The 27593-nt window shown below is 40.1% G+C and overlaps 2 protein-coding genes across 2 annotated transcripts; both read right to left on the bottom strand.

Moving 5' to 3' along the window:
- Positions 1–664: 664 nt before the first annotated feature.
- tcf25 (TCF25 ribosome quality control complex subunit) lies at positions 665–23346 on the bottom strand. The gene is made up of 18 exons (XM_070960582.1): positions 23002–23346; positions 21638–21784; positions 21452–21526; positions 21065–21177; positions 19843–19908; positions 19643–19725; positions 15677–15807; positions 15282–15381; positions 13511–13604; positions 13296–13388; positions 11841–11946; positions 11581–11740; positions 11007–11094; positions 10463–10621; positions 10286–10376; positions 9382–9461; positions 9185–9260; positions 665–2244 (listed from the first exon to the last, which is right to left on the bottom strand). The coding sequence occupies exons 1-18, from the start codon at positions 23212–23214 to the stop codon at positions 2077–2079; spliced, it is 2043 nt and encodes a 680-aa protein (XP_070816683.1). The 5' UTR covers positions 23215–23346; the 3' UTR covers positions 665–2076.
- A 1418-nt stretch (positions 23347–24764) lies between these two features.
- On the bottom strand, positions 24765–27311 carry cyba (cytochrome b-245, alpha polypeptide). The gene is made up of 6 exons (XM_070962914.1): positions 27183–27311; positions 26802–26871; positions 26331–26405; positions 26122–26205; positions 25912–25993; positions 24765–25662 (listed from the first exon to the last, which is right to left on the bottom strand). Exons 1-6 carry the CDS (start codon positions 27238–27240, stop codon positions 25477–25479), a joined length of 555 nt encoding a protein of 184 aa, XP_070819015.1. The 5' UTR covers positions 27241–27311; the 3' UTR covers positions 24765–25476.
- Between the last annotated feature and the right edge of the window lie 282 nt (positions 27312–27593).

Below are 27593 nucleotides of genomic sequence, written 5' to 3'. Positions count from 1 at the left end.
ACATGAAAAGTTCTCACCGCCTCAGCCATAGCTCCAGGTGAACTCGGAGCAATGAGATCAGTTGACCAGGAACGCAGTCACGCTGCGTTGTCATGCATCTCATCGAGTCACAGACTTAAGTGTATGGACAGCTGTTGTATGTGCAGTTTAAAGGGTGATTTGTTCAGTTTCTCCGCACGTGGTTGTGACTGAAAGGCCTTAAGGTTGAATATATCATTAATGACAATCTCCTGTGCTAATTGTGACTGCAGAGCAAAAAGAGACAGACAACACAAACAAGAGCGCCAACTGGTATGCTTATGTGATTTCTGTGAGAGGTTTGACAGGAAGACAAAAAAGCACATGAGGAGACAGATTCTTCCTTCTGCCAGATGGAAACCATGCAGACTGTCAGGCTGAAACATCTCAGCATCTAATTATGACAAAAAACAGCAACACGGGGAGTGAAGCGCCGGGAAATGGTGAAACACAAGTGATGTCGAAGTGATGAATATTTTTTTTGTACAGTTACAGCCTCAGATTTTAAGATTCTAAGTGCAGTGAAACAGCATCATTGAGTGAGGTCATGAGTATCTGAGTGCAGCATTAAAGTGAATTTAGGCTAAATAAAATATCTGGCATTTTCTTGCACTGAATATAAACTGATGGACAGCAGCAGACTACTGGAAAAATTTGGGCCATCCATCCGTATTGTTTTATTGGGTGATTGGAAGTACATAAATCCAGTCTGAACTGAAATCTAAGTATCTGCACATCAAAGAAAACAGAGCAGGAAACCAGCAGAAGCGCTGCAGTAGTGGTAACAGACACACACAAACCAAAAAACAGGTTCTCAGACTGCAGTTTTCCAGTGAAAACATGACAAACGTCAGGAAAAACAAAACAAAAATCATAACCAAATTATTTCTTTTTGGATAAGAATGACGAACAGATTCTCAGCAAAGTGGTAGTTTTGATTTAGTAAATGCTGAAATTAACAGGAACTGAACGAATGAATGTATCCACAACAGGTCACAAAAACAAGATGCCAGTCCCAACAGGATCTGCAGCAACTTTCTGAAAATAGCGTGATGCAATGTGCGTCACTGTTTTTATACCCAAACTAATTCATGTTTTATGTGTCTGTTTGTCCCCTTTTTGGAGTATCTTGCCATATTTTTCAACTTTTAGCAAACTGTGGTAGAAAGGTCTGAGAAGTACATAAACAGAGCTGCAATTTATGAAAGAGCTTTGCTAATCTCTGCTTTTATTTAATATTTTATTTGTACATCAGAGTAAACTCTGTGCAAGATGATTATCGTGACAGCATCCCTTCAAAAACGCTTCACTGAGAAACTCAATACAAGATCCTTTCACTGGTTGGCTGGGTGTATCTCTGCTGCTGGTCAAACACAAACAAAAGTCTGTTTCTTTGAAGATGCTTGAAAATCGAAATGGGGCGATCTGAAAATTTCCAACACACAATCCAAACAAAAAAAAGAGGTTAATATTCCCTTTGCAAAAAAGGATTTAACGGATTAGAAGCGCCCATCCGTTCCAGATATTAACAATGCATTTCTGTGGCATTCTGCATTAACACTGCCAAACTAAGTTTTGAATTTGTGGTCCGGAACTTTCACTCCACATGTAAATAAAGCAGCAGCCCGCTGTCTGTGAACGTGAAAAACTCTCAGAGGACACCAGAGGATGAATGTCGAAGGCAGCCCCTGTTATGTGTTAGTGCTGCTCCACTGGTGAAAAGTAACTGGAGACATTGGAAAGTATTATAAATAACACTCTACTTTACAGACAGGAGGCTCAACTGACCAATTTGTGCTCTGACTCTGGAGTGAGGTTCTCCATGATTGGCCCAGAGTGTGTTTATTTTTTTAATCAATGCCACTCAGGCTCCTCCTTTCACTTTAGTACTCTAAAACTGTGACAAAAAAACTATTCAGTTGTCTCACTCCATCTACTTATTATAAACACCATTAAATATTTTCATTTTTCTTGACGTCATTACATTTATTATGTTTCTTTGTTTGATTCCTCTTCATCCTCACACGTAAAATTCCACCGCTGTGTCTTCCCCCTCTCTCAGTCCCATTCCTCCTCGTCTCTGTAGGGGTTGTCATCTCTTGGCGGCTCTTGAAACCTGATGTTTGCTAGCATGTCCCTCATTGCCACCATGAGACGATTCACTTCCTGGTTCAGCTCCTGACCAGCTCGAGCCACTTCCATGTCATCCTCCTGCCTCAGTCCACCCTTAAAAAAGAGAAGACAGTTTAGTTAATTTACAAATATCTGCACAGTATTTTCTATGTTCTTCTTGTATCTTGTTTTCATGTTAAATGTATTTAAGAAAATCCTGCCATAGTTACCAATAGTTTGACCGTCTCAGCTTGCTGGAAACACTTGATTTGAACGTATTAATACTAAATCAGCTCTGGACCCGGATTATGATTATGTTTTTATTAATGATTCTATTTGATGGGTGCATAAGAAACCACAGATAATTAACACAAAGTACTTTTAGGGTTGTGTCGAGGGTTGTGTCGCATAACACAACATTATGCTGTTTTCAGATATGTAACTCCATTTCAACACTAAAAAAGAACATGGCCGCATAACTTTCCCAATCTTAACTATATTTCTTTTCTCTGTATCGGATCTCTTCCTCTCCATAAGTGGATAACATGGTCGGGATGGATAGAACTGTTCTGATGGAAACATGCCTTGGGCCCATCTGTTAACAATAATCATGTATATGGCTGAGCCACAAGCTGTCCAGTGTGTGGGTGTACCTGATATATGTGTCTTAAAGTGACTGCAGTTGGTTTGTTCAGCACACTGACATCAGACTAAAATACTAACGATGTAACTGCCAACATTGAAGATAAATATGTGGAGAGATAAGCATATGCTTTCTTTGTGTCACATTTCTGATGACCTGGGCACAAACACTGTTCCATGTTGAACAGTCATACCTTCGTAAAATTGTAGATGCCACCTTGTTAACTTTGATCAAAAACCAGACTTTTTCTGTGCTTGTTCTGGCACCAGTAACATACTTTAACAGCACCTCGTAGCCTTTGGATCCTTATACAATTCACTAAGATAATCCTCTATTAATCCCACAGTGGGAAATTTGTAGTGTTACAGCAGCAAAGAGGATTGTGCAATAGTAAGAAGCATCAGTGGAAAAAAGAAAAAGAGGATACATAAATAAACACTATCAGTGAAACAATAAACAATGTAACAATATGATATGTAAAACAACACATTCTAAAATAAAATATATAATAGCAAACATTCTAATATGTTTTTATACTGGAGGAAAATCTGCTGAAGTCCAACATATTTATATCTCTCTGGTCATAATGTCCTGTGAAAATAACTTTCAAATACTACATGTAGCGGCTTTTATGACACACATTAAAAGGTGGAGATTTCTTGTACATAAACAATTTCTGATTACATTCAGAGTTACTCAACTCATCATCTGCTTGCTTGCGGTTGAACAAACATAATTAATGTGTTGCCTTTGAGTGTCTTGTCTCATATGAGGGTTTTCTGACGTGCCACCTCTATAATTCAGGTATGTTTAGGTTGTTTCGGTTTTAGCATCTAAAACCACTCAGTTTAAGCCAGGGAAAGATCACCTTTCTGTAGCCGCCACACATTTACACTCATTTGACTTCAAATCCTTTCATCTGCACAGAGGCCTATAATTTCTGTCATTGAAATGAACACATCAGGTTCCATTAGAGGACTGAAAATGATAATCCTACATTTCACTGTCCTCCTCTGTGAGTGCTGCCATATGGTTTTTCTGTAAATTTTACACAATCTCAGCCAAACAAAAGTCCATTCTAAAGGAACAACGGCTAAGCAAATAATGTGGAGTAAATTGAGTGGAATGAGCAAACAATCTTTGTTTGTTGTTTGTTGCTGAGGACAATATGGACTAAGGATGTATACTACTACTACTACTCTAAATGGGAATCCGGGACATGGACTCCCATTTAGAGTTCTCAGGACTGGATGAACCAACCCCATCAATCAATACTGGGATATGTAAAAGTGACTGTAGATCAGATTTTTACAACTGGGGCTGCTTGACAAGATCATCACACTGACATTTTCACTTGTAGTAAAATCACCTCCAACTTAAACTGACCAATATATTGCTGATATTTAAAAGAATTTCAAATCTAATTCTTACTTTGTTTAATTGAGTGAATTTCTACTATTAAAAATAAAACATGAGGTAGCTTCATGGTAACATGCACGTCTTTAACAAAAAGCCTCAAACAATTTCCTGAGAGTCAAGAGTCCATGAGGGTGGTCACTGGAAGCAACAGCCTCTGAAGTCTGTGTCTGTCAGTTTCATTTTCAAAAAAACATTCCCAACTGAAATTCAGGCTGTGGGACTCGCTGCACAGGGTGTTGGTTTTGGATTGTAAAATTCAGGTCACATGAGTTGGAATGAATTTTTGAAATGATTAAGTGTTACCAGAAAAAGGGAAAGTTCCAAGATATGGCTATTGGGAAAGACACTGCAAAGCCAAGGCCACAAACATCTTCATGAATGTTGTTACTGTTTTGTTGTTCTTCAGTGACACACAGGAAAATGGTGACCAGTATCATCTGTAATACGGTCATATGCTTTCTTTACTATTCAGTTGTCACCCCCTTAGGCTAGCCATGACTCTTTGGAGGAAATATTCCATCAGTCAAGGATGTGGTTAACATGGCTTCTCGGATATTTTATCAGCTCAGATTTTTTGAATGGCCCTGGAGGGTCCAGCTGTGAAATCGGAGACAACAACAAAACAATCTCACAACAATTTTTTTTCCCTAAGCACTGTACAACTCCTCTCAACTCCTCCTCTGGTAGCTGGTTTCTGTCTGGGCTCGTGATTTCCCATCTTGTTTTCTGTATTTCTTTTAATTTTCCTTAAACTTGAAAGTTTTAATTTTTGGCTAAATTGGACGTCTAAAGACATATTTTATGGACAAATATTTAAAAGTTGTGGATGACCCTTGTGATATTTCACGGATACACTCTGCACTGGCCTACTGACAAAAAAAGCCTGCTTCGGCCTACCAACAGAAAAAGCCTGCTGGCAGCTAAAGCTAAGTCCACAGATGACCTCTACAAATTTCTGCAGCAGGTTGCAGTATTGGAAACTCAAGCTCAGCGTCTGGAAAAAAACGCGAAAGTGAACGGACTTTGTGGAAATGACAGCACTTTGCCACTGACTCAAAACAGCGGACTGGAGAATGCTAACATTCAGCTAATTAGCTGTGATACAGCTCCCTCGAAACTGGGGTAATCAATCTGCCAGTATTAGTCCTCCCTGGAATGCTCTTGGGGCAAAGCTCAAGAGTAAATCAGCTGATATGGGGAGACGTCCAACGGGTAGAACCCAGCGCCCAGAGATCTGTGATGCAACAGGCTGGCCTGCGTTATCATCCTCCTCAACACCTGCGCAGAGTAAGACACAGCCGTGGATAAAAGCTAAAGGGAAGATGAGCAACAAAGATCCAAAACCAGCTAGTGTGCAGTTACAAAATCAGTTTGCTCCACTACTGCAGGACCCTGGATCTCCAACTGAAAACCTGGATAACTTCTCGGACTCACAGGGAAGGGTAAGGCCTGACAGGAAGTCAGAAGCTAGAAAGCTACAAGGAAAGCTACTGACTGGTCCTGAGACTCTGGTTGTTGGTAATTCTGCTATTAAAGATGTGGGAAGAATGTACAGGAGAAACACAAAAGTGTTGTGCTTTCCTGATGATACAGTCTCCAACATCACCGACAAAATCCTCAGTATTGTTGCAGAAATTCCAACTCCGAAATACCTTGTACTGCACACAGGGGCAAATGATATTGCGAAACGACAATCTGAAGTGCTCAAACGAGATTTAGGTAAACTGCTAAATGCAGTGATGCTGAAGTCTTCTTCAGTGGGCCTTTACCACCAGTCAGAGGAGGAGGAGAGAGATTCAGCAGATTGTTAGCAGTAAACAGATGCCTTTCAACTGCATGTGATGTCCACTGATGCATTTTATTGATAATTTCAACTTTTTCTGGGACCGCAGACATTTTTTCAAAGGAGACAGACTTTCCCTAAACAAGTCAGGAGTAAAATTTTCCAACCTATCTTTCTTCCTGCATCCCACTCCCAAGGACAAGAGACAAGAGGAATCCAAACAAAAGCATCAAACACCAAAACATGAAGGAGAACCAACTCTCCCCTGCCTGTATGCTCTAACCATGAGGGATACCAGAGCTGAAAAGGGGATGCCTCATGTCCTTCACCAGGGGCCACTGCTCGTGAGGATTCACTGACTCCAACCACTAAAACTCCACCTAGGTCACCATCTCCAACCACTAAAACTCCACCTAGGTCACCATCTCTAACTGCCCAAACTCCATCTAGCTCATCATCTTCACTGGGTATCCCATCACCCTCCTCCACCCTACTGGAGTTTACTGACCAAATGAACAAACTTGTCAGCGCTGGTATCAGGCTTACTCCTCGCCCATCTGGGATCCTGTCCCCCCAAATTACACCCCACCCCCTACAACCACCCTGTCACCCTCCACCACCACAGCGCCAATGGGCACCACCTCCACCCCCTCCATGGCTTGATCTGAACCTACTCCAGTCCCCTTGTAAGAGCCCAGCACAGCCACCTATTTGTGCTGGTAACTGATGTGTTCTGGGTCCAGCTTTTAAGGCAAATGTTATGCCTGACTTTTCCAAGGAAAAACCAGGGCCCATTGTGCCGGAAGCTTCATTGATTCACGTCTCAATAGGTAGGAGGAGAAGATCGGTCCATCTCTCCAGAAACATCACATCATTGAATTTAACATGAATTCCATGTCAGCCAGAGTATGTTCTAAAACATGGGGATGTTGGACTTTTTAGCACATTTAAGTTAGCTCTTTTAAATGTTAGGTCTTTGGCAGGCAAATCATTCTTCATCAATGACTTTACCATCAAGCACAAGCTTGATTTTATGTTTTTAACTGAAACTTGGTTAGGACAAGATAACAGCACAGCAGTTCTCAATGAGTCAGCCCCTCCAAATTTCAGTTATAACACACCTATAACCATGAACTAAACAAGGCAAGCATTCTTCTCAGAGATTATCAACAGAAACTGTAATAATGCCCGCACTTTGTTTTCTGTTGTGGATAGACTGACAAACCCCACAGCATCAGTCCCTCCTGAGCTGCTATCCAACAAGTCATTCAATGATTTTGCAGCCTTTTTTACAGATAAATTTTTTAAGGATAAGACAAACAGTGTGTAGCTTCAGCTCAGGCAAAATGATAAGTCCATCTGTGTCTTCTTGTTCTCCAATTAATCTAGCACATTTCAACCTTCTAGATACAAGGCTGACAGAAACTGTATCACAGTTAAAATCCACAACATGCTGCCTTGATACTCTGCCAACAAAGTTTTTTAAAAATGTTTTTAATTGCATAGCTCCAGATGTGTTGCAGATAATAAATAATTCTCTACAGTCTGGTCAGTTTCCCCAGTCCTTGAAAACTGCAGTAATAAAACCTCTACTAAAAAAGACTAATCTGGATGCTTCAGTAATAAGTAACTAAAGGCCAATATCAAATCTTCTCTTTCTAGGAAAAATTACTGAAAGGGTTGTTTTTCAACAAATGCATGCTTTCATGATGGAGAACAATCTTTTTAATGCATTTCAGTCTGGATTTCGTCCACACCACAGCACTGAGACTGTACTTATCAAAGTTTTAAATGACATACATCTGAATAATGATGCTTCCAAAACCTCAGTCTTAGTATTTTTCGATCTCAGTGATGCCTTTGATACAGTTGATCATGACATACTTCTTGACAGACTGGAAAAGTGGGTGGGACTTACTGGCAGTGTACTACACTGGTTCAAATCCTATTTACAGCATGTGTCTGAACGAAAAAAAATGATGTGTGGGGTGCCACAAGGGTCCATTCTCGGACCACTTCTTTTCAAAATCTACATGTTGCCCCTAGCTCAGATTATGGAGCATCATAATATTTCTTATCATACTTACGCAGATGATACACAACTCTATATTTCTGTGTCATCACATGACTACAGACACTTACTTTCACTGGGTGAGTGTATTCATCAAATCAATGAGTGGATGTGCCAGAATTTTCTTCAGCTTAATGCAGATAAGACAGAAGTGATTGTATTTGGCCCCAAAAATGAAAGGTCAAAGATCAGCGCTCACCTTAACTCCATGTTACTGACAACAACAGATAAAGCCAGAAATCTTGGTGTAATTATTGATTCTGACCTGAATTTTAACAACCATTTAAAGCTGATTACCAAAGCAGCCTACTACCACCTCAAAAATATAACCAGAATTAAGGGATGTCTGTCCAAAGAAGACATGGAAAAACTTGTTCATGCATTCATTTTCCGTAGGTTGGACTATTGCAATGGACTCTTTACTGGCCTTAACAAAAAATCAATTAGGCAACTACAGCTGATCCAAAATGCTGCTGCACGAGTCCTTGCAAACACCAGAAAAATGGACCATATCACACCAGTCCTCAGATCACTACATTGGCTTCCTGTGAATCAAAGAATAGACTTTAAAATCTTACTGTTGGTCTACAAAGCATTAAATGGTCTAGGACCAAAATATATTCTAGATTTATTAACTCCATATGAAGTATCCAGACCTCTCAGGTCATCAGGGACAGGTCTATTGTGTGTTCCCAGAATGAGAACCAAACAAAGTGAAGCAGCTTTCAGTTATTATGCTCTTCACCTGTGGAACATTCTCCCTGCACACCTGAGGTCTGCACCAACTGTCAGTTCACTTAAATCAGGGTGAAAAACATTATTATTTGCTACAGCTTTTACTTTAAGTAAATATATTTGCTCAATGATTTTAATCATTCTAAATGCTAAATTACTGTCTCATACTGGCTTCTGTTTTGAATTTTCCTTTTATTGTATTTTATTTTTATTTCTCAATTCTCTTCTAATCTCTTTCTTTCTTCGAAATGTATGATTTTATTGTATTTTTGCTTCTGTAAAGCACTTTGAATTGCTTAGTGTATGAATTGTGCTATACAAATATTTGCCTTGCCTTGCCTTGCCTTACAACCCCTGATCAATTCATTATTCCAGACCTATCTTGCCAGCATCAGCATCTCACCTGGAGGTTGAAGTTTGGCAGCAATGATCGGAAAAACAGCGACAACGTACTCTCATTGGATGCACCAACGTGCTGCCTATGAGAAGACACAAACACATACACACAGAAATACACACATCAAAATGTAAAAGCAAATTGATGATATAAAGCCCGTATGACGGGATTTCATGTGCACAGGTGTAGGAGTCCTCCATTACCTCTCTGGTCGGGTATACGATATCACCGAGTCCAGTGGAGGCAGAGGGTCAAAGCCCATCACAGGAAGACTGGTCACCTCCTGAGGGAATCCAACAAATAAGCAAGAATAGAGTCACATGCTGAGAGACATATGAATACTCCAGAGGTGATCAGCATTCTACTGATGAAGCCAGACGTGGAATCAAGTTACCAAGTTTCATCAACTTCATTGTCCCAACAATCACAAAAAAGAGGCTCTGAGAGGATCTTCTGAATGACACAGATCATATGATTGTCTGAAGGTCTGTGATTCAGTATCAGTTATATACTGGTAGTAAATTACACCATTATCATAAAAGACAAAATTTGCCTGCGAATGATGGGTGACTAAGCACACAAGCCAGACAGTTAATCACATTACAAGAGACGTGTTCCTAATGACAGTGTAGGAGGCTGATCCAGGGCTGGTGACCTATGTGAGGTGGAGCACAGCAGGAGTCCGTTACGGTTAAAAAATATATTGGCAATGTTTTTGTGGAAAAAAACTGACAACAAAACTGGCTTTTTTCAAACTGGATTTGGTTCTGGATTTTTTTGTATAAATATACAAAAAACTAAGACAAACCACATGTGCTTACACTTACGGAGGACTGTGAATGGACTACATTGGCAACACTGTCATCTTAAATTCGAGCCACAGATTAATAGTGTGAAATCTGAGTTAAAATATGTGCATTGTATCATGTTAATTTCTGTGTGGGACCTCAGGGACTGAGAGGCCACATGCTTCTTGTAGGATGATTAATTCATTTAACTCCTCTGGCTTGTGAAGATATTTTGTTACACATCTCATGCCTGTTGGTGAGTGGACTGAGGGCATGTTGTGGATACAGTGAACTGTGTTAAAGTGCAGTCGTTTCTCACTAGAGGCAGACTTGAGGTGGCGTCTTTGATCTCCGAGAGGAGGACGTGACGATGGATGTTCCTTGGTGCACTCTGGTACCTCTGCTTTCTCCTGAAACACAGTGAGGAAAGGATGTTTATGTATGGAGCATAACTGCACAGGAACATGGGCAGCAGAGCAGCTTGCTGAGATCTTACTTGTTTTGGCAGTCCTCCACCACAGGGTCCTTCTCATCAACTCGACGCAGCACCTCTTTCACAGACTCTTCCAACCACAGCATTACTGCTGCCTCTCTCCACATGATGCAAGTCCTCCCAACAAACAGTGCAGTCAGTTCAGCCAGGGCTGGGGGCTGCCTAAAGCCACAAGGGAGCTTGAGTTTAAGACAGAGAGATTTACAGAAGTAGTATAAACTACAACCCTGATTCTAAAAAAGTTGGGTTGTGTAAAACAGCTGAAACAGAATGTGATAATTTGATAACCCTTTTTGACATTTACTCAATACTCGATATATTTAATGTTTGATCTCATCAACTGCCATGCAGAAAAGTGTGTGATATCATCAACACGCCCACTCATTCGCTGTGTAGCAGCGCATACACTGTGAATGACACTGTGTAAATAGAGCTTAAGCAATAGCTGTGGAAACGGTATTGCCAAATCTCTACTCGTTGACACATTTCTACTGTCACATAGTACAGACCGCCATATTGCCCAGCCCTAAAAGGGAGCATACATTACCCTATCTGACTCTTTGGGCCAAAGAAGGCATGTGCAGTGACTGTGGCGTCTGGCTGGACAGTACACAGATCCAGTAGAGGCATCAAAACTGCAGAAAACATATTTACAGCAATATAAGTATGTGAAAATACACATTGACAACTTGCCTGTGAATATTCTCATTCATCCAGGTCATTGTAAGCTTCAGGGCATTCAATCGATCGCAACTGGACTTTGTCAGTTTGTCTTGGAAGACGTTTCGCCTCTCATCTGAGCAGGCTCGGCCGAGCAGGCCGAGCAGGCCGAGCAGGCTTCATCAGTTCCTACGGACTAGAGCTGTCCTATCTAGCTGTCCTATCTAGTCCGGTGCGCATGAACTGATGAAGCCTGCTCGGATGAGAGGCGAAACGTCTTCCAAGACAAACTGACAAAGTCCAGTTGCGATCGATTGAATGCCCTGAAGCTTACATTGACAACTTCTTTGATGTGAAAGGCAATTAATCCCTTCTGTAGTCATGACATAAACAATGTGAAGAAGTGACTGAGGGGCAAGCATATCTAAATATTCATTTAGTGGTAGCGGTTCATTTCTAACCTCCAGGGAACATGATGAGAGCGTTCTGCAACATCAGATCAGCTTTGTGTCTTTGTTTGTCACTTTCCTCAGGATCCATATCTTCCTGCTGGCTGAGATGGAAATGGCAAAGTGCAGTGGAGAACGCAAAGTTTGGCAGCTGGGACAGATTTCTGTGCTCCTGAAATGCAAAAACAAACCATTTCTGCATCAGACAAAAACGTTAACACGAAAAAACACAAACATGTTTGGAGGCATTTGCATATGAAAGCATACTTTACCTCCCAGTCCTGGTATAACTGGAGGAGAGGCTGGTACTCTCTGGAACGCAGCATCAGGAAATCAATGAGCAGCAGCATGCAAAGAGGGTCAGAGTCTGGGTCCAAACTGATACAAGGGGGGCAGACAAGACCACAAGCAAATGATTATTACAAGCACTTGAACAAAACAAGAGAACCCAATATCTGAACCCAAGTACACTTAAAAGTCATCCCACACTGCAGGGTGGGAAATGAGAAACAAACTCTCAACCTGGGGGAAACACTGTTTTGCTCATAAAATGCAGTCTCAGCTGACATTTAGCTGAAATTCAAATGTTTCCACTTTGGTGTGAAATAAATAAGACACAAACAGCATTATCAAATACCTTCAAAACCCACCTCAATGCATTTAATGATATCTAAGCGTGCATGAGGAAGTACTGTTTGTATCAATCATGTTGGCATTTTAAACTAACAGTGATTTAATCACTGGTGGTTGGAGCAAGGCAGCCGTCAGCTTTTATTCCCACACTGCTGCTTTGCAAAAGGAACAGAACATACAGTAGCTGTCATGAAGTCAGGAAGCCAGAGTTTGATGAAAATGGGAGATAAGAAATTGACCATTATATGGGTAAACTGTAAAGATTAAGTTATGGCAGGCTGGTGGTAGCAGTGTGTGGGAACAGTCCTCTTACTGTGCATAAAGCCCTCTTTAAGTGGTCTTGGTATGAGCATGATACGGGTGGTTTTATGTTATGTAATGAGGTTTTAACAATTGGATTGACTGTTTTTGGATTTTATTACAAATGTTTTTTTTGTTTGTTTTTTTAAAATCATGTGTTTGTCAACTCAAGCCTGTATGTTCCTGCCATATTTTAATAAGCTGGAGGACAACATTGAGATCCCAGCACAAAAGAAACCTCTATTATCAATAATAGCATATATGACCTCGCCTGAAGCACGTTTGGTTGTTTCCCCACCTCAAAGTTACAAATAACTTTGAGGTGTACATCATCACTCTGCACGGAATAAAAGACGATATAACCATCACAAAATATTACTTTTGGACAGGATTACTAAAGGCGGATTACAAACCTAATTGCTGAGTTAATATTCTTTGAGGAATATCTTCTGAGTCTGATGACTGCTGTTAGTGGTTACTTTGTTCAGGGAAATAAGAGTTCTTTTTGTTTAGCTTGCAAGCCATGTGATCATATGCAATACTTTTCAGTGTGATGTAAAATAAAGAATGGCAATTAAACTGCTACTTTCCTTCTTTCAGGTCTGAGATAACAGGTCCAGAGTGGATATGTTAGTCGTAAAGAGAGCAGGGCTGTGATGACTGGAACAGAGGTAAAAGCTAAGTTATTGGTCAACCTTTAAATGGTGAAGTGTGTGTCTCTACAGCATGTCTCTATAAACATAACTGCTTCCCTTTCACTCTATAGCTGGTCTTTCGAGCCTTTCCCTTCGTACCTCAGGATCAGTTTGCAGTACTCCAAAGCCGTCCGTGGGCATCCTCTCTTCTCCAGGAACATCATGTGCTTATAAAGAGCCAGATAAAATGCCCTGTAAACAGAGGTCATTGAACCATTGAACTGCTGAGTCCTTCAAACATGCATTAAGTTACAAATGATCATTTAGGATCGAAGACTGACAAAAGCAAAAAAGAGGAAAAAGAAACAACCAACCTGTTCTCTGGTCTCAGATAATCAAGTCTGCTGGTACCTGAGGTCAGACTGAACAAAGGGTGAAAAGCGCACTCAAAGCTGTACAAGGCCCTCTCTGGAAAATAAAAACAAACAAAAAAAACCCCCACATATGTATTTCATTACATTTTCACTAAAGCATGAGCAAACTGGGTATCTCACAATGTACGGAGAGCAGTCACAAATACAGCTATTAATATGTGGCGAGCGCTGGGCTGTGTCAGTAACATCAATAGGGCCAGAGCTGAAAAGCACTCTTACTTCTCAGTCTTATGTCAGAGTTCAACTGATGGCGAGTTATTACACTTTCAGGGAATAAGACAAATGCTCTTTAGAAAACGATTCCTCTGGTCTTTTACACAAACTTTGCTATCCAGCTGAGGAGCCGGCGTGTGATCATAAACCTATTATTGTACTTTGCATGGAGCATGAACTTTGATGGTTTAACAATGGCTGTTTTGTTGACAAAAGCAAATTGATACAGTGTTATAACAACCACAATTACTCATCTTAATAATGTGAAAAAAATTTGAAATCATCAGCGATTTGACTACAGCTCTTTTTGTATCTTAGAGTAATATCTTGACACTATAAATGCTCAACCACACACCACCATGTCCACAATCTACTTTGAGATCTGTTTTGGATGTTTTCCTCTAAAATAATAAATTGACTTATTTTCATTTATATTTCTAAGAATTTCTCTGTTAATATTAAAGATGCTTCTGCACACTAATCTATGCAAAGTGCATATAACCAATATCTGAGATCATTATTACGAGAGGAGTTTGGATGCTAGTGTATTGTTTACCAACAATCAAGAAAAAATTTTAATTAAAAGATTTTTGTACGTGCCTGATATTTTGTATGTATGTAGCTAAATAAAATACTGATATATATACACACACATATATATAGGAATAACAAATCATGCTGTGTAACATAAAATGCCTAAAATTGTAAAGGCAAAGAGAATTATTTTTCACGCATTCAAAAAAGGGCGAAGCTGCATCCCTGTTGGGAGCAAATTAAGTGATGAATTAATATTAACAAATGCACAGTATATGCCTGGTCCTCTTAGCCATGATGGAAAACAGACTTGGACTGAAAAAGCTTAATAATGTCTGAGGACGGACTGTCTTATTTCATATCTGTGCCAAAATCTGATGTGGAGAACAGTAGAAAACAGAGGAAGTGTGTACACTCCTTTTGAGGAAAGGGAAAAACTCAGCTCAGAACAGTAACTTCTAGGTGTAATATTTGATAATAATTAAAAGATATAGGAAGAAATTGTCATACAGATAATGGTTGGTATGCCTTTAAGCTTCATTAATGAGGAATGCTAATAATATCGAACAATGCTCTTAAAGGTCCAGTGTGTAGGATTTAGGGGGATCTAGTGAAATGAAATGGAACGTAATATTCATAAGCGTGTTTTCATTTGTGTGAAATCACCTGATAATAAGACTTGCTGTGTTTTGTTACCTTAGAATGAACTCTTTATATCTACCGTAGGTTCACCTACACGCTTGGAAGGGCAGTGTGAGGTAAGAGGTTTTCAGCTGCCATCTGCAACCTCACTGCTAGATGCCACTAAATCCTACACACCTGGTAAAACATAGCAGATCTCTGTGAGTGTGATTCTAAAAATACTGATGAGGCAAGTGGGTCATGACGGAGCCCTAAACACATGTACAGTCATGTCTTTGGTTTAGATTTGTTGCAACTTATGGAGGGAGTTCTTGATCCTCACCAATGAGGTCCCTGGCCATCTCCTGATCCTCCTGTATGCGGCAGACATCAGAGAGTTGCAGCAAGGAATCAATGTGGTAGGGGTTAAGCTGTAACAGGGCCTGGAGAGGACAAAGACGGACAAAGACTTAAAGGCAGAATACAGAAAATGCTGGACTGATAATTTAGGTTGGTTAATGTGTTAAAACATGCGTTAAGTTTCAGCATATTGTTTCTAACAAAAGACTGCACCATGACTTCAAGCATGAGCTGATGAGTGGATATTTTCTGCTCTTTGACCTCAGACTAAACCCTGACTTCTCTCGGTTTTCGTGCACAGTCTTGTACAGCTTGAATGAGGATACGTTGATTGCAGTTGACAACAAAGTGCTAGATTAACTTTTTTTTTTTTTTTACCACAATGTTATTGGGATCCATGGATTCGACGGCATCCAGGAACTTGAACTGTACTTGTTGATAGTCCCGGCTGTGCTCAAAGGTGAAGTACTGAATGCCATCCTTTGACTGCAGTAAGGTCATTGAGATTCCTGTGGAGATTTCAGGGTTAAGAACAAGAACAGATAAAGAAAGACACAATGGGCCGTTACAAGGTGAAGATATATTTAATTTGCATTCATAAAAGTGAACAAGCAGGTAGTAGTTGAGAGAAGAGATATTTGTGGCTAGCTGGCCACCTAGTCACCTGCGTTGAGTGAAACAACTATATTACTTCTGAGACTGTCTTAAGTTTAGTTTCCTGTACTAACATCAAAATCTGAAAATCCTGACATGATCATACATTCATCCCTTGTACCTGTAGCCATTGTTACTGTGTGGTGGAGATTTGTTTTCAGCAAGAAAACACATCTGCTTTCATTAATTTCAGGTCAACACAGACAGGCTGCTTACTGTATAAATGGCTCTTCACATGTTTCAATGTGTCTGTGTCCAGCACAGACTTCTCAGCTGCAGCTGCTGACTGCACTGAGCTAACACTAACGCTACCTTATGTCAACTTTTACTGTGGCAGACTGTCTAATGTCAAGTGCTGTGGGTTTTTGGCAAGCACTCCTTTCTTGCACAAATTTTCCAAGTAGAGATAAAATAAGTCATGATGCTTCATATTGTTCAGTTTTATTCACACAACACGGACAGTGTGAGCTCCATGGGCTGTGACTATCATCAGATGATGATGATGATGTTGTTTGCCGCTTCCTGAACACACAGAGAGCCTGGAAGACCAAATTTGCAGACTCACTATTATCTCACTGTTAGAGATGACGTTTGAATCAGGCAAAGACGGACGATGATGATGATGATGATGGCATCCCCACAATGTACTGTGCAGTACTCTTTGATTGGATTAAAATGTTCATATTTACCTAATGTCTTATATTGTAAGAGTATTGTAAGAGAATAAATGCTGCAATACAAAGGCATTATGATCTCTCTCTCAAGGTTTTATCAATTTATATTCACTGAAATGTTAACGTAAATATAGTATTATGGGGGAAAAAAAGTCATTTTCATTTTTTGGTTACTGGACCAGTGAAAACATACAAGGGTCCAGGAAAACTGGTCCACTGGCCAAATGGGACAGTGAAGGAAAAAATGTTATATTGGACACTGACTTACATGTCATGTCTGATCTTACTGTAAAAGTCTGATAAATCACATCACATTGCCCGCCACAAGAAACGTGAAGAACAATCACTGAGAATTTAGAATTTATATTTAAAAAAGAAGAAGAAAATTTTCCACTTCATAATGTATTGTAGTCTATTCACCAGGTCCGGCAGAGGTCCTCCATTACATCTGTCCAAGGGCCAGAATTTTTCTAAGCAGACACAGTGGGGGCCAGATTTTCAAATAAAATTAAAACTACTAATAATTCAAATGATTCTAATTAGCCTATTATTAAAATGTTAATGTTTTTAGGGGGCAATATTAGCGTGACCAGACAAAATAATAATAACTAAATGCATAACTAGAAAATGCTCTCGCACCTCCACCAGTCAGATAGTCAGTGCTCAAGACAAGACCTGCATTTCAACTAATCATGAATGAGTCCTTGTCTCAGCTAAAAACTCCTTGTCGAGAAGCAAGGAGCAACCATACTCAGTTTGAGACTCAAAACTGCGTATCAGTATCAGAAGCTTCTGTGGCCCGGATGTGACCCACATGTCGCTAGCTGAAGGACTTTAAGAAGCTCCGCTCTATACAATCATGTGTTCACAAAGTGGTGAACCTCGCTCCATCCGCACTTGTGAACAACTGAGCCTTTCTAAGATGTCCCTTTCATACCCCATCATGATACCATCACCTGTTACCAATGAGCCTGTTTACCTGTGGAATCTTCCAAACAGGTGTTTTGGACAGCGTCCCAACTTTTTTGGAATCAGGGTTGTAGCGAGGATGCGTTTGTCACCTTAACAGCTACTTAGCTTGATGTTTGTGGGGAAAAATGAAATCCAACCCGCTGCATGAATGGAGGGGTTACACAATATATCAATGGTGACTTTCAGTCTGAACACAATGAGGCAGTCTTTCTGATGACGTCAGTATAACAAATAGCAACATTCACATGATTAAATTCTGGCCAAACATAAGAATATATATTGTTACTGAGGTAGTTTGAGGCTCTCACCATTGATAAGTCATGCTTCTGACTCTAAGGTGCAAAATGATCTAAGAGTGCCAAAGGCTGTTTATGTGCCTGTCTATTTTAATTATGTTTAATAAAATCAGAAAAATGAAGACCTCTAAATAGCTTGCTTTGTGAGAAGCTTAACTCCAATATAATAACTCAAGATAACTAAATACGTCCAGAAAATGTCATAGTGAGATGGAAAAAAGCCTGTAGAGACACAGAAGTAGATAGAAGAGAAAATGTGACAAAACTACCTTGTGTCTGTTTTCGGTGCATGAATCTTGACCCTGACGCCCATAATGTTTTCATTTTTAATAGGGCTGTCAGTTTAACGCGTTAATAAGATTAATTAATTACGCTGCAAATTAACACGCTATAAAAATTAACGCAATTAATCATGAGTGGCAAGTCAATGCGCGAGCATTTTAAATTTGGCCCTTTGAGTGACCCGTAGGCTGCAGTGGCAGGTCGCATCCTACCTGCGCCACTGGTCAAAAGCAGGGTGACAACAGACATGGATGCGACACCGGAGAGCGAGGCAAGCCTACTTGGACCTTTGAACGGCAAGTTTATTTATAAAAAGAACAAAGACGAGACTATTAACAAGAACGCAGTGATTTGTACCTTGTGTAAAAAAGAATTTTCCTATCACCGTAGCAGCTCCAGCCTGAATGATCATTTGAACGCTAAACATGTAGTTGCTGCTAGTGCCGCTAGCTGCCTCACGGTAGCACCGTGAGCTCACTCCGCCAACCCACACTTGCTGAGTTAGGAAAACGAATGAGCAAAGCCACGACAGAAAAACTGACAAACTCAATCACAAAGTGGGTTGCTGCTGATTGCAGGCCGATTTCAATCGTGGAAGACGAGGGCCTAAAAGAGGCGTTTCAGATAGCGTCATCTGACTCTAATTTCCAGCTACCGTCGAGAATTACAGTGATGAAAAGAATTCACCAGCTGTAATGTGAATATCAGTGAATTGTAATGTCCTAGCATTCAAATTCTTTATTTGGGGACCTTTAGCAGATATGAGATTAAAATGCGATTAATTAGCTTAATTAATTACAAATCCTGTAATTAATTAGATTAATTTTTTTAATCGCCTGACAGCACTAATTTTTAATCAACATATCAATGGGGTCAAAGTAATTCATATTGGACATATTTTTAACTGTATTATTCAACTCTTTGTTGCTATAATATCAATAAAAAGCAGTGATTAAAACTGGTTTGTGAAAGTTTTGCCAGTGTACCTGATTGCTGCATTTGTCCTTCAGTATGTGGCTTTTGGCCATCCTCTAATAATTTGACAGGCTACGTCATGATGATGTGAAAACTGAATCTCGGTTGGGCTTTATGGGCAATTTTATAAAATATTCTGCTAATGAAGAAAACCAACAGAGCAGACAAACAAGACGAGAGAGACAGAATAAGGTGGGGCAGGGCAGGCCACTGTGTGTGCAGAAAGGCCATGAGTGCAAACTGATGATGGCCCGAAAAAAAAGGAAATGATCAATAAGTGAGCCAGGGCCCCCCCATGATGCATACTACATTTTTCTATAGCAGCTCTGTTCAAGTGACACATTAAAGCCTGTCAGTGACCTTCAGACCTACTATATAATTTGATTGCTGCATGCAATCGAAACACTCCAGTAAAGTACAGACACCTTGAATGTGTACTTTCCATCACTGTGTACAAGCTATAATTCAGATGACTGTAAGGAAAAGCCTACCTGGGCGGCTAAAGCGAGGCCAGCTCTCCTTAGGATTGGTCATCCAGGTGCTACGATGAAACTGTCTGTTTCTCTGACGAGGTCTGCCAAAACAACGACAACAAAAAAAAAAAATCAGCACAAGAATATACTGTGTACACCAGAGAGCATGAGCCATTTAAACCCAAACTTCACCACAAACATCTTCCTCTCCTTTTTACCTTTGATCCCCTTGAACAGCTCGAGCACCAAAATATCTTTTCAGCTCCGTCTCTGGGTTGAGATTCCTAATGAATTGACAAAGAAAAAGCCTTTCAACTCATGACAGGCTACATGTGGGACAGCTGAGGAAATAGATTCAAAGGGAAACATGGGGACTGTTTGATTTAGATAAAGTCTCAACAACGTAAATGTTAAGCAAACAAACAAACAAGGCGTAATTGATAATAACCTGATAATTATTTTCCTGTGATTTTCAAGGGGAAATATTGACAAGTAATAATCGTACTGAACAATATGGAAGGCCAGTTGAAGTAGTTAAGTAAGTAATCGCACAAGTGAGACACCCAATCTAAACCTCACAGTTTATGATTGTTGTGTACAGAGCCAAAACGAAACGATATAACTGAATGATGTCTTGCCTGTTTTGAAGTTAGCAAAGTCAACTTTTACATGTTCAACTGTGTCTTCAGTCAATGAACAAAAACAGTAGCAGATAAGGTTAACATGGAGGTTACATGAATAGTACATAAACATCTTAGTGGTTGTTAATCGAGCGCATGTTATAAACACTCCATCAATGACATAATGGAGGCTCAGAGTTTGCACATATAAATGGGGCCATTCGTCTTACCAGCAGGTGAGTGAACTGCTTCCCATGCATCAGTGTGGCAGCATTGTTGAAAACAGCAGCCCACATGAAATCACGTGCTTTGCCTTTGATAGTGAATTGAAATGGCCTGGTCCGGCATCGCCGGTTGCGTGGTCAGACGTGCAGTGTGTTTCAACAGCTTTGAACCAGTGTTTCTTCACTGTAGTGATCCCTCTCAGATACACGGCCTCCAAATAGTTTGCCTTTCTTGTATGAGCCAAGCGCCACCATGTGTTGGGAATTTGGAATTACACACATGTGTATGACCATGGTAAGTGAGGTCACTTGCTTACTGTACTATGGCCAGCAGTTGTTCAAGTCAAGTCAGGTCATCTGTGCACTGTTGAAGAGCTTTTAATGATATGACTTCTTTAAAGATAGTCATGTATAACTAATTAGATATATTATATATAACTAATTGGAATAATACAGTAAACTAGAAACGAGTGTTGTGTGCATGTAAATGTAGAGATTAATACTTCTGTCCCCACCTGAGTCAGGTTTTTGGTGGTGAAGCAACCAACAAAAAAGACGATTCATTTAGTCTACATGAGTGACGCTGGTCTTCTCACCTGTGCTCCACATGTAGCACAGATCTTCTGTCAGAGCCTCCACAATCCTCATTTTGCAAACTCAGACCGTTGGACTGCTCCAGGTTCTCCAGCAATAAATCAATGTTATCATCCTGAAAGTTGTTCAAAAAAGATTATAAATAAGAAAAAAAAACCTGATGTAAGTGAGACAACAGTTAATTGTTGTGCACTTTTGTACATTGTGTGTGTGTGTAGTTGCAATGATTTCAAGACATTAATTATCAGTCAAATTAATTGCATTATATATTATGAATGAAAAAATACAAATAATAAATATTAGTCATTAATTCTTAGACTATACAGTGGATTATCATTTGTCAACTGTCTTGTCAGGGCCGACACACACTGTCCTCTCTACACATTTACCTGTCCACCCTCTGATGCTACTTTTGTCTTCTTCTTCTTCTTCTTCTTTTTTCTGACTCTGTCTCCAGTCAAAGACTGTTAAGAGAGATGACAGTTTATCATATGTAAAGAAGTCAGATCAGCAGAGCAGGTCAAATCAAATGATCACAGAAAGACTCTCTTCTCACATTGTTTTATATTTAGTACCTTTGTAGATGCCTCCTCATCCTTCTGTTCTGGTTTCTCAACATCTCTATTATCATTCTTTTCCTCGCCACTTGTTTTATTTCCACCTGGTTTGTCTGCCTCTTCATCAGGAGAGATTTTCTCTGCCTCATTGTCTGCATCACCTATCTAGTGACAATGTGAAATTGGCAAGAAACTGTTGGGTAAAGCGGTGCTGAAAGTGAGCAAAAAACAAAACACAACACAACACAACGCAAGCAAAACACAACACAAAGACTTTGTCCAAGATAAAGATAACTACATAATACAACTACACATATTTGCGTAGTCTGAAATCCTATCATGGCAATAATTCAACACAAACCACTACTCATGGACAAGAGGTGTGTGTGTTCAAGATGACAAGAAAAAGTTTGTACAAACTGGAAGTTGTGAGCCAACAACATGAACCCGAGGATCAGCTTGTGGATGGTTTGTGCCATGAATAAACTAGCGCTCAGATTTAAGGTCGTTATTTATCTGACCTTTTAACTGGTTGGTGTAAACAAATCCTGCATTAAATGATCTTAAGATGCCAAAGACACCATGCCATAACTATTAATATTTTAACCTGAGCACAAAACGTATTTAACACAAGTCATGCAATCATTCATTCAGTCAAGCATTATGATCTAAAGTCAAGTCATAAAGCAGATGTTAGCCTAACATAATGATATGACGTCTTGCTCTAAGCTGATCTTTTGCTTCATGACACAAAGAAAAAATCTCATTTCATGACTGTTCAGATCATTTTTATATCTTAAAACGTTATCACAAGTCTTCTGTACACTTCACATTCATGTATTACTGCATTCCTGACACCACCTTTATCAAAGGCAAGGCCTGTACAAATCCACAACCAATCTGACTTAATTAGTTTTTAACATTCACATCCACATTTGTCCAACATTTAAACAATAACTCATGGACACTTGTCTCAACCTCAAGCAAATGTAGCTGGAGGGGTAAGTTGCATCATGGGTAATATTCATCTATGTGTCTCCGTTTTGGGCCATCTTAAGAATACAATTTAAAGTCAACGTGTCTGTTGTAGCCTCCAGTTCACTGGACCTTAATGGGTGTTCTCTTAAGGCTGGTGATTTAGACTACTTCCCAGCGATTTTCCAAAGCGATAGACACAATGTCAGCTAACTTCACCCTCAAATATAATGTACCTGAGTTTAGTGAAGTAAGCCAAGAAATGAGCTAACGTCACACGGCTAGTCTGTGTTAGCAAGGCTTATCAACAGAGAGCTCGCTCTAACAGCACATTTACGAGGAGGAAACACATACAAACGTTGCGTTAAGAGTAATATACAAGTTGGGACATTACACCGTCACCTTACCAGTTCGTAAATGTTGCTGAAGTTTTTCTGAGCCTTGTTTTTCTTTGCCTTTCGGTTGTTGCCTTTCGTGGTGGACGGGGGAGAAACGTCCAGCTGCTCCTCCTCACCCGCAGCCTGCTCCTCCGGGCTGTCACCTAAAGTTAGATCCCCGACGTCCAAGGCCTCCTGGCCCCGCTGTTTCCCTCGGAGCCTTCGCAGAGCCCGGGTAGACATTGTCCACTGCTTGTGGGGGACATACACTTGAATATCCGCTATTAAAATAATTTCTATTGAGCTGACAGGCACAACAAACCACTGCGATGAGGATCAATTCCATTGGTTTGTTTTTCTTCTTCTTCTACATGTGTCTACGCCTCTGAGTGTGTTACTGCCCTCCACAGGTGAGAAGAAGAATTGAATCAATGACGACTTCTAACATTGATGAACTTTACTACAAGTATGCCGATATTGGCGAAGTGTCTAATTTTTAACTATTTTCTCTGGATCCAAATATTAGATCATCCATCAGAATAAGAGACAAGACCGAGAAACAGGAGGAGAAGTAGAAGAACAAATCACAGGCATTTGACAATCTTTTAAACAAAGCATCCAATGGTCTCAGGACTGCAGGATTTGCAGTGTCCTTTTGTTTGATTTTGTAAACTGTACAGACCTACAGACTCCCAGCCTCTGTCTTATTGATTCAGCCATATCCCTCTGATGCCATGACGCACAGATTTGAGACATGAACCAAAGTCTGAATGAAAAGTAAAGTCTTCCTTACATCTATTTTTTCCACTTTTCCATTGTTTCCTCCTCAATTCCCTCTTTGTCTTTACTTCTTAGTGCTATTCTGCCATAGGGGCACAATATCTATATCCACAGCTCCTTTCTTTAAGTTCTGGGAATGTAATAAATTCCTTTTAGATTTCAGTGACAATGAAGAAGCTGCTGTGTCCAAGTTATTTGGACACAGCAGGATAATGTTTGTTAATGTTAATGTTTTGAGTTATTCTAAATATGCTATTTCTTTCATTCACTTTGGTATTATAAAATAGGGAAATTCTTTTATGAATGTATTGCTTTTCAGTTCTAACAGCCTCAATGTATGAATGTGCTGTGTTGCGTCACCCTGCCTAAAAAGTTAATGCAATAGACAATCCAATTTGTGGTTCTCTCATCCTGCAGGAGGTGGCAGCATTAACCTGAGTAAGGCTGCCTGAATAAAACCGGAAATCTTTCAATATTAGTGGTAAAAAACAAAGACACTGCAGGAATTTAACTTAGAACCATTCATTAGATTACATTAAATGTAAGAATTTAAGTACTGTCTATCGATTCAATAATAATTTAACAATTGTATTTTGTTTGACTGTATTCACTACTGTAAATCTATTAGGAACTGTACATTGGTGGTGCGTCTTACATGCCCCACTAACTAAAATGAGGAAGTATCACTGTACCTCTGTTTCCACAGACTCCAGCTGCTTAATAACAAAAAGAAAACCTTGAGACGTGAGAAAAGAAATGGCACCAACTTGTAGAACTTGTCTGACAACCAGCAGTTCAGTCAGATGTACTACTTATTATTTGTTTCCTTCATAAAAAAAACAAAGGACTGCAAAACAAGAGGGTGAGAAATACTGGAGGGGAGAAAGGGAAATTCTGATGTCTTGAAATTTAGTGTTTGCAAAAGAAGGAAGTTGCAAATGTCATCACCTAAAATAATTTTGCAGAGGAAGCTTGTAAGACATATGAAAGTATAAACCCTAAACAGATCATGATTCAGGGGCACAGGGGATTTATTTACAAGACATCAAAGTACAGAAATGGATAAATTCAGCTGCATACAAATGTGCCAACATGTCAATTGAATGCGAGTAAACTGTGCTATGTACTCCTACACTATTTTGATCAGTTGACTTAAAGAGATACACAAACACACAGGGGTTAAGAACAAAATATAAGTACACAATACAATTTTTGGTAAGAGCTACGCACGGCAAGACGATGCAGTGGATGCAACACAGCTGAAAATATACAGTGGTTGGAGCAGAAGACAGGTACTGGTTTTATATATTTTTTAACACTTTTACATTTATAACAGCAGTAAAAATACCAACATCACCTACAGTCATTTGACTTAAATATCTGTTTGTGATTTCCACTTAGCAGCTACAGCATTTACATGAAACCCCTCTAGCAAGTTTTTATGTTCAAAAGTAAAATATGACACTCATTTAGCCTGCCTCCTTAAACTCTCAGGTCTTGCGAAAAAAAACAAACATTTTCTCTGTTTTCAAGATATTTCTCTGCAGGTTGAGGTATGAAGATGCAGACCCAACATGTGGTCCAGTCACAAGCTTCATTAAACTTCAGAAAACTATTCATTTGTTTGGAATCCCAGAATCTGGTGCCGCTCCGCTGTGAGTGGTCTGATGGGTTTAATTGATCAGGCATTTCAGGCAGACAGAGGATGGGGCACTGAACTGATTACTAGTTGTCAGTGACAGGTAAGGGGTTATCATAGGCTGCGCTCTCCAGATCTGCCTGTTTCCTGCGCCCCTCTCCAGGTGGTCTTGGTGGTGGATTCTGAGGAGGATTCTTAATGCTTTCTCCAACTGGCTTTCGGATCTCCTTCACTGGAAGAATGGGCTCCCACTGCTCACCTCGGATAGCTGCCTAGAACCCAAGACGATGGCAAAGTCAACATGTCAGTAATGGCTGGCTAGTGTGATTGTCACGCCCCACCCCTGTCTGGCCAGATTTCATAACTGCAAGGTCATGTCACAACAGAGGTACCAGTAATGAAACAATCTCTTCCTTGTCACCATTTCCTTGTTTCCTTGAACTGGCCACTTCCTCCTTCACCTGGTCAAAGTTGACGGTATTTAACCTGCTGTACTTGTCATTCATGCGCTACCAACTTACCACAAGGTAAATGAGGCTGGCAATACCGAGGCAGACACATCCAAGGACAGTGGCAAGCATAAAACCTCCAGGTACACAGATTCTATGGAAGACAAACAGGGATTCTGAGCACATAAGACTAATGACAAGCCTTTGTTGAGAAGTCTGACTGTGAATGAGAAGAATGCTGTCCAGCAAAGGAGAGTGGATCACACAGTATAATGGACTCACGCAGCATGTAAAAAAGCTCTGACATAGTAGTTCCTTGTCAGCGGCCCAAAGGCTTTTACACACACAGTGAAGCAGTGTTGGCCCCTGAGGAAAAAGCAAGAGATGGGAGTGAGCCTCACTGGTAATCATCACAGAGCCTGTTCATCAAAGTACGTATTTATGTATGTATGTATGTATGTATGTATGTATGTATGTATGGCATCACTTACGTTCTCTCCACACCTGTGCCCTTGGATCTCTTGCCTCTGGGATATTCAAGCAGACACACAAACACCCCAGCAGCACTGGCTATCTGTCAAGGCTGTTTCATTTTAAAAGTTTCATGTTTAAGTTACATGATAACTATGGAGGGACATTCAAAGCAAATCAAAACAAACATCTGTAACGATGAGCAGGTCCAGCAGGTGAAGAAAATGATGGCTGGACTGGTTACTTCTGATATGAAGGAGAATATATGAACAATAAGGCAAGAAAGAATGCAAAAGGTTGGAACCTGCCAAAAGTAACTATGGGTAGTGGCTGAAATTGACTTGAATTTTCTACTGCACAGATTTCAGCTCTGGTAAATTTCATATTCATGGTAGAAGAGGAACTCTACATAACTAGATATTGAACATTTTCAGAAAGAGACAACTTAAGGGTGACATCTTGTTTCGGCGTATGGCGAGTATAAAGGATACACTGCATAAGCAGCAAACTGCCAGCCCCTGAACTGTCCCGCCACCCCCACAATGCCTCCAGTGAGCAGAACTGAAATGAGGAAACAGGAAGATTTTAAACTTAGACAAAATACCTTTTACGACTACACTCAAAGACATAGGACTTGACTCTGAAATTCAGTTTCTTACTTATTGATTGTTTTTGGTGTGTTTCTCATTAAAGCAGGCAGTTGATTGAAATGATAAGGCAGGTAAAAAACAAAGAAACAAACAAAAAACATAATTTCCTGTGAAAACATCTCAGCTGTATTAACCTGCTCCTGTACGTCAATCAGGCAATCAGTTCTGATTAATTAATGAAACTCAACGAACAGTCCCTTGAGAAAAACTATGCATACTCACTGAGTCCTGAGGCCAGAGCCTGCTCGTTGGCCCACATTGCCCACTCTATTTTCCCCATCGCGTTCACCTGGACAGGCCCTCTGCGCACGGCTGCGACGCTCCGCTCTGAGACTCACACCTTCCGATGCTCCCCACAAGGAAGCGAATGTATTTACGAGCGATGAGCAGGCTCAGGGGCGGGGCTTATTCTATCGTCATTTCCGGTGGGGCAGGGCACCCAAACTCTCAAGACAGGTACTGTGAAACACGTTCACATTCCATGCCTGGATCGTTTTTCCTCATAAGGAAGTCACTCTGTGTGGACTCCATGAACCAGCCTCTGCAAACACGTCTACTTATTTCCATAAAGTCATGACTTGTTTTTATTTTTTTATGCTTTCAAAGCTGCTCAGGTGATTTTTTTTATACCAC

This window comes from Chaetodon trifascialis, chromosome 1 (assembly GCF_039877785.1).
Source record: "Chaetodon trifascialis isolate fChaTrf1 chromosome 1, fChaTrf1.hap1, whole genome shotgun sequence".
NCBI lineage: Eukaryota > Metazoa > Chordata > Actinopteri > Chaetodontiformes > Chaetodontidae > Chaetodon > Chaetodon trifascialis.
Note: the sequence above shows the minus strand (reverse complement) of the source record. Positions and strands in the feature narration are given on the sequence as shown.